Here is a 7,734-nt window from a genome sequence, read left to right as displayed (position 1 = left end):
TGTGCATGCATGAAATGATGAGACTCAGTGTCCCATGCATTCCAGCCTTTCTTCCTGTTATCAAGTTCCTGTTTGTACAAATACAGACCCCAGTCTCAATCAGCTGGACTCCTAATCTCTCTAAAACATGACAGAACATATTTTCCTCCTGAGTAGAAATCAGCCCATTTTAAAACAAGATGACTATTATATGCTTTCTCCCACTTACTCAGTTCTTGTGATGGTCATGGGGAAGGGTTTTGGGTCAGTTTTTCCTTTACTTGCATTCCTGATTCCTAACATACCATGTGGAGATGAGGGTATTATCCCTGTAGCTCACTTGAGGACACAAGGAAGGGAGTCAGATACAGAGAAACAGAGCCAGACACTTTCCTAGGACATGTAATTTTTCTTCATAAAATTATAAACATTTTATGTAACAACAGCAGAGATGTATAACAACAACAACAACAAAAAACATATGGCCACCCTTCCACTCATTCCAGAATGAGTAAATGTTGACATTCTGCCATACTGGCTGCAGGTCTTTTTTATAAAGTAGAAAAATGGGTGTATATGTGAAGAGAAAGTATCTTTTTCTCTCCCTCCTTTCCTGTTCTCCCCTCCCCAGACACAATACAATCTCAAATATGATGGCATCCCCCATGCATAGTTTCATATTGTACATGTCTTCATAAACATATATAGGATAAAAGACATTGACCATAATAACTATCACTTAGAGAATGGAGAAATAAAATGATGTAGCAGTATCATGTAATACTCTCTGGTAATTAAAATTAGTGACTGGGACTAAATATACCAACATAATAAAAAGTAAATAGCATAAGCCTGCCAGTTTTAAATGGCATGTATTGTATGGTTCCATGTATATAAAGCTTTTAAAATGCAAAAGAATATACATTTTTTATCAGAGGATAATACTAATCATAAAAAAAAATTTCAGGGGAATAATGTATATAAAGTCAATGTACTGGTTCCCCTGGAGAAGGAAAAGAATCAAGATTGTACAAACTTATGATGTGGGGGTTTCACCTGTATCTCTATGATTTACTGCAATCAAAACACCAAGAATGAGGAGAGTGAAGTGTCTAAACTTGATCATATCAACTATTGGGAAACCCAGCACTTCACTGTGGTCTCTCTGTTATTTTTTGCTTGGGTTTATTTTTATTAGGGATTATAGCCTGAGAGATTTCAACATATATATCTGAAGTTTTATCATGTAATTTTTTCTTACCTTTTTATATTATATCAAACTATAATCCTGATTCATTTTTTTCTTTTTATTATAATTTTTTATTATGTTATGTCACCATACACTACATCATTATTGCATGATTCACTGTTTGCATAAAGCAAGCAGTGCTCCAGGTCATACATGCCCTCCTTAATACTCATCACTGGGCTCACCCATGCCCCTGCCAGAACCCTCAGTTTGCTTCCCAGAGTCCGTGTCTCTCATGGTTCATTTCCCCCTTTGATTACCACCCCCTCATACTTCCCTTCCTTCTCCTAATGTCCTCCATGCTATTCCTTATGTTCCACAAATAGGTGAAATCATATGATCATTGTCTTTCTCTGTTTGACTTATTTCACTTAGCATAATCTCCTCCAGTTCCATCCATGTTGATGCAAATGTTGGGTACTCATTTTTTCTTTAATTCACTTTGACTGCTATGTAGTTCATCATCTGTCCATGCCAAATGAATACTGACATCATTCCTGTGAACTTTATTCCTTTTCTGCACAATAAAGATTCCCAGCTAGAGTTTCAACTCATAAACACTTCTCTGAAATTTGCAGTTATCACGGTAAGGAGGTACTCTCTTTTCGTTGTCTTTCCTCGTTGCCCTTCCCACTACTTCCTTCTGAGAAATGAAATATTCCAGGTGGCACTGTTCCTGGACCAAAACCACACACACACACACACACACACACACCACACACACACACACACACACACACACACACACACACACACCACACACACACAGAGTAAACGTTACTAGTAGTGTCCTATATGCTGAGTGCTGTGCTGGCTGCTCTTCTTCTATGCACTGCTCATCACTACAACATCCCTGTAAGACTTGGTGACAGTTTACACTCTATATTGAAGACACCAATGCCTCCATACAGTTGAGCAGCTTTTCCCATTTACAAAGCAAGTGCTGGTTTGGGTCACATTCTGAGTTCTGGGTCTAAGTAATACACCAAATGATAAAGGCTGTCATGGACACTTCTGTCTCCCCCAGGTGAGGAAGCACCACTGCTTCACAAAGAATTCCTATTAGGGCACCAGATTATCTTCTAAGTATCTTATAAATCTGCAATGTCTTGAAGGTCTTTGTCTTCCAAGGACCAATAATTGTTTGAATTTTCCTCTATTTTGAAGAGTCTGAGCATTTGATTGTTTCTCTCATGTAGCTGCTATTTATTTATTTATTTATTTATTTATTTATTTATTTATTGTTATCACGAACAGTTTAATAGAGGTGACCTAGCAAGGCTAAATAGTACGTGTGTGTGTTTTTAAATTTTGTTTTAAATTTTTTTAAAATTTTTTTTCAGTGTTCCAGAATTGTTTATGCACCACACTCAGTGGTCCATGCAATATGGGTCTTTCTGAATACCCACCACCAGGCTAACCCAACCCCTCACACCTCTCCTTTCCAAAACCCTCAGTTTGCTTCTCAGAATCCACAGTCTGTCATGGTTCGTATCCCTCTCCGATTTCCAACTCACTTCTCCCCAACACCCAATGTCTTCCATGTTATTCCTTATGCTCCACAAGTAAGTGAAACCATATGATAGTTGACTTTCCCTGCTTGACTTATTTCACTCAGCATAATCTCCTCCAGTCCCATCCATGTTGATACAAAAGTTGGGTATTCATCCTTTCTGATGGAGGCACAATACTCCATTGTATATATGGGCCATGTCTTCTTTATCCATTCATCTGTTGAAGGACATTTTGGCTCTTTCCACATTTTGGCAATTGTGGCCATTGCTACTATGAACATTGGGGTACAGATGGCCCTTCTTTTCACTGTTATCTTTATCTTTGAGGCAAATATCCAGTAGTGCAATTGCAGGGTCATAGAATAGCTCTATTTTTAATTTCTTAAGGAATATTAAGCGTTTTTCTTAATTTCTTAAGGAATCCACAGTGTTTTCCAAAGTGGCTGCAGCTACTTGCATTCCCACCAACAGTGGAACAGGGTTCCCCTTTCTCCATATCCTCTCCAGCATTTGTTGTTTACCTGTCTTGTTAAAATTGGCCATTCTAACTGGTGTAAGGTGGTATCTCAATGTGGTTTTGATTTGAATCTCCCCAATGGCTAATGATGATGAACATTTTTTTCATATGTCTCTTAGCCATTTGTATGTCTTCTTTGGAGAAGTGTCTGTTCATGTCTTCTGCCCATTTTCTGGCATGAAGATCTCTTTTTTAAGTGTTGAGTTTGAGGAGTTCTTGACAGATTTTGGATATCAGCCCTTTGTCTATAATATCATTTGCAAATATCTTCTCTTATGTAGCTGATTTTTTAAAATGATATGCCACCTGTCACCTTGGGTGGGAAAGTCCCCTAAGGAGAGAGAACATCACTGACATAGCTGCCTAGTTTCTCTTAGAATAAACCACTAACATAGATGAGTAGCATTTCCATGAAGGAGTCTTAAGACTTTCAATTTTATAAGCAACACTTTTCAATCTATGCTAAGGTGTACAGCATATACTTGAATAAATGCCATGACCTGCTACATATTTTCACACTGCTACTCTATGTCATGGATAGAGGTAGACATGCCTTGTATTGTGACAGGAGATTTAAGGGCATTTCTCAAAATGAAAATATTAAAATTATGAAAGGAACTTATCATACATAAGATGTTTTAAGAATGCTAATGCTGTATCCAGGAGCATTAAAAATGATTGGTCAAGTCAGTCAAGTCATCCCATATGCGGAATTAAAAAAAACAGAACAAATGAGTACAGGGGAAAAGATAGAGGAGAAACCATGAAACAGACTCTTAACTACAGAGAACAAATGGATGGGTATCAGAGAGGAAGGGTTGGGAGGGATAATTTAGATGATGGAGTTCAAGGAAGGCACTTGTTTGATCACCTTGTATTGTGTAGAGGTGTTGAATCATGAACTGTTACCTGAATTTAATATTGCACTCTAACTGGAACTTCAATTTGTGGAGCATAACAAATAACATGGAGGACATGGGGAGATGGAGAGGAGAAGGGAGTTGAGGGAAATTGGAAGGGGAGGTGAACCATGAGAGACTATGGACTCTGAAAAACAACCTGAGGGTTTTGAAGGGGTGGGGGGTGGAATGTTGGGGGAACCAGCTGGTGGGTATTAGGGAGGGCACAGATTGCATGGAGCACTGGGTGTGGTACAAAAACAATGAATACTGTTATACTGAAAAGAAATAAAAAATTTAAAAAAGAAAAAGAAAAAAATTTAAAAAAACCCATAGGTTCTGCAAAACAAAACAAAACAAAAAAAAAAACCTTAAAAAAAGGAATGTTGTTTCAGCAGTCAGATGACCTGAACTCATATCTAGTCTTTGACACACACTGTGTACTTCATATCCATGATATAATTCATCTCACCTAAGTGTCCCCATGGGTGAATAGAGTAATAAAATGACTTAACTCATCAGTAATTTGACACACCTTTCCGATGATTCTGAGCATATCAAAGATGACAGGGCAAACTCTGTAGAGAGACTGAATAACATCATTCTTGCCTTTCTATTGTTTGGAGACAAAAAATATTTCTGAAGGAAACACCATTCTCATTCATCTTAAACTTAACACCTAACACAATATATGAAGCAGAACTGGTGATCAAAAAAACAAGGGCCAATGGAGGGAAGAGGGGGGAAAAGAGTAGGAAATAATGATGGAAAAATTAGCATAGGGAAAAACTGGAATAGTCACATGGATTCTCAATAGTTTTTTTTTTTTTCCATTTTTCTAAAAGCACTGTCTCTCAAACTTTGGTGATATCAAATTCATCTGGCTGGCTTGCCAAAACTAGATGGCTGGTCCTCACCTCAGAGTTTATTAGCAATATATCTGGACTGATACCAGAATTTGTAATTTTAACAATTCCCAGGTGATATTGTTGTGGCTCACCCAGAGACCATTCCTTTTTTTTTTTTTAACTTTCACCCCATGTTTTCCATCAGATTCATCAACAACATGGGACCCAGAAACCAGACAGTATTTTCAGAATTCTTTCTCCTAGGATTGACAGATGATCCAGAACTGCAACTCCTCCTCTTCAGTCTGTTCCTGTCCACGTACCTGGTCACCATCCTGGGAAATATGCTCATTATCCTGGCTGTCATCTCTGATTCCCACCTCCACACCCCAATGTACTTCTTCCTCTCCAACCTGTCCTTTACAGACATCTGTTTAAGCACAACCACCATCCCAAAGATGCTGGTGAACATCCAAGCACAGATTCAGAGCATCAGTTATACAGGCTGCCTCACCCAGGTCTGCTTTGTCTTGACTTTTGTTGGTTTGGAAAATTTTCTCCTTGCAGCAATGGCCTATGACCGCTATGTGGCCATTTGCCATCCCTTGAGGTACACCGTTATCATGAATGCCCAACTCTGTGGCCTGCTGACAGTACTCTCCCTGCTCATTAGCATTGCTAATGCCCTACTCCATAGTCTGATGATACTACAGTTATCCTTCTGTAAGGACTTGGACATCCCCCACTACTTCTGTGAACTCGGTCAGATTGTCAAGCTTGCTTGCTCTGATACTCTCATCAATAATATCTTGGCATATTTTGCAGCTGGCTTATTTGCGGGTGTTCCACTCTCTGGAATCATTTTTTCTTACACTCAAATTTTCTCCTCTGTTTTGAGAATGCCATCAGCAGGCAGGAAATATAAAGCTTTCTCCACCTGTGGGTCTCACCTATCAGTTGTGTCCTTATTCTATGGGACAGCTTTTGGAGTGTACATTATTTCTGCAGTTAGTGACTCTTCCAGAAAGACTGCTGTGGCCTCCGTGATGTACATCGTGATTCCTCAAATGATGAACCCCTTTATCTACAGTCTGAGGAATAGTGACATGCAGGGTGCCTTGAAGAAACTCATCAGTAGGATACCTTTTTTTCTGTGATGGTGCCATGTACCTTGGGCTGGGTTGTAAGAATAAATCAGTATGATTTATTGTTATTATCATATTATATCATATTATCATTATCATATATGATTATATGAATCACAGAACAAGGAAGTTAATTCTTCTATCACTGAATGCTTCTAACACAAGTAGATAACGTAACAGCCAAGTATATTTTAACTTAGAGTTGAAACCTAACTTTTATTTTTCTTTAGCTTTTTATGTTTGACAAATTATATCAATTATTACTTCAAGGCTTTTCTCAGTTCCACAGAGGTAGAGCCTAAGGCAGAGATAGAAGTTTTATGTTTGTATGGATGACTCAGAAGAAGTAAATGCAGAATATGAATAGCTCAGAGAAAGGACAGGAAAATGACTATTGTCATATTTAGAGACTTGCTTCTCCCTGGTCCCGTAAGAGACCATGTCAGTTGAAACCCAAATCAGGCTACAGTGAGGTAAGGTAGTTCATCTTTCACACCCCAACTTAGTAATGGAGACCAGTCACTAGTAAAGTGTATTCCTTTGAGGCAGTATTAGTATCCATCCACTATACTCAGTTTCATTATCTATACAACTGGTATAATGGTATCATCTCATTTTGAAATAATTGTGAGTTGTGTTTTATCAGTGAGGAAGCCTTTAGTTCTAAGAAGAGAAAAATACCTATCCCTAATATGATCTAACAGGAAACAGTTGTCATTATTAGAACTTCAAGACAGGGAATGTGAAACAGGGGAGTAGGCTTCACTCTGTTCTGCATTTGGTGGCTTTGTCCTAGGACTTGTTCTCCTTCAGTCACAAGGTGGTGGCAGCAAATACAGATGTCATGCTTGAACATAACGCCCAGGGACAAAAAACAAAAACAATCACACACAAAAAACCTGTCCTTCCCAGTGTAAGATGAGAATAGGCCTCTTAATAGAGTCAATCAAAGCACATCTGTAGGAGGTGAAATGGAGACCCTCAATATGATATGCCCACATCCTAATCCCCCTAATTTGTGATTAGTACCTCATATGATAAAAGGATGAATGGCATCAGAACTTAATTGGAAAAGGGGTCTTTGCAAAGGATGCACTTACACTGGGTTATCTGGGTGAGCCCTAAATAGAAATCATGTTTCCTTATAGAACAAGTAGAAGTGAAGGAGACCCAGAGAAAAGGAGGAGGCAATGTGACCATGCAGACAGATATAAATTGATGCCTCCAGTATTTGATTTCCAGTATCTGATCATTTTTGTCCTACAAACTGTCATTTTTATAGGATTCTAATGTGTCTTTTTTTTTTTCTTACACTCCTTTACATTGCCCAATACTACGTATTAAATAAATTTGACCTAATACTGGTCTGGCTAAATGTTTAAACTTAATGAATTCTAACCAACACCATCCATATGATGGAAGAGAAGTTCCAGACACCCCTCTTCCTGGTAACACACTCACCATACAGGTACACAGAGATTAATTCCCTCTGAGAGAAATCCAGAAACTGGCTGGGTGACTCCTACATATCAGAGCCCTCTAAACAGGTAGGAAAAGCTGAGGTATGCTCACACCATTGACTC

General features: G+C 38.5%; 1 protein-coding gene across 1 annotated transcript; it reads left to right on the top strand.

Annotated features, from left to right (window-relative positions):
• Positions 1-5,197: 5,197 nt before the first annotated feature.
• LOC309865708 (olfactory receptor 7G1-like) lies at positions 5,198-6,163 on the top strand (the record flags this gene model as incomplete). Its single annotated transcript, XM_082732423.1, has 1 exon — positions 5,198-6,163. The coding sequence occupies one exon, from the start codon at positions 5,198-5,200 to the stop codon at positions 6,161-6,163; it is 966 nt and encodes a 321-aa protein (XP_082588549.1).
• Positions 6,164-7,734: the final 1,571 nt, after the last annotated feature.

The sequence above is a fragment of the Mustela nivalis genome (genome assembly GCF_964662115.1).
Source record: "Mustela nivalis genome assembly, chromosome: 1".
NCBI lineage: Eukaryota > Metazoa > Chordata > Mammalia > Carnivora > Mustelidae > Mustela > Mustela nivalis.
Note: the sequence above shows the minus strand (reverse complement) of the source record. Positions and strands in the feature narration are given on the sequence as shown.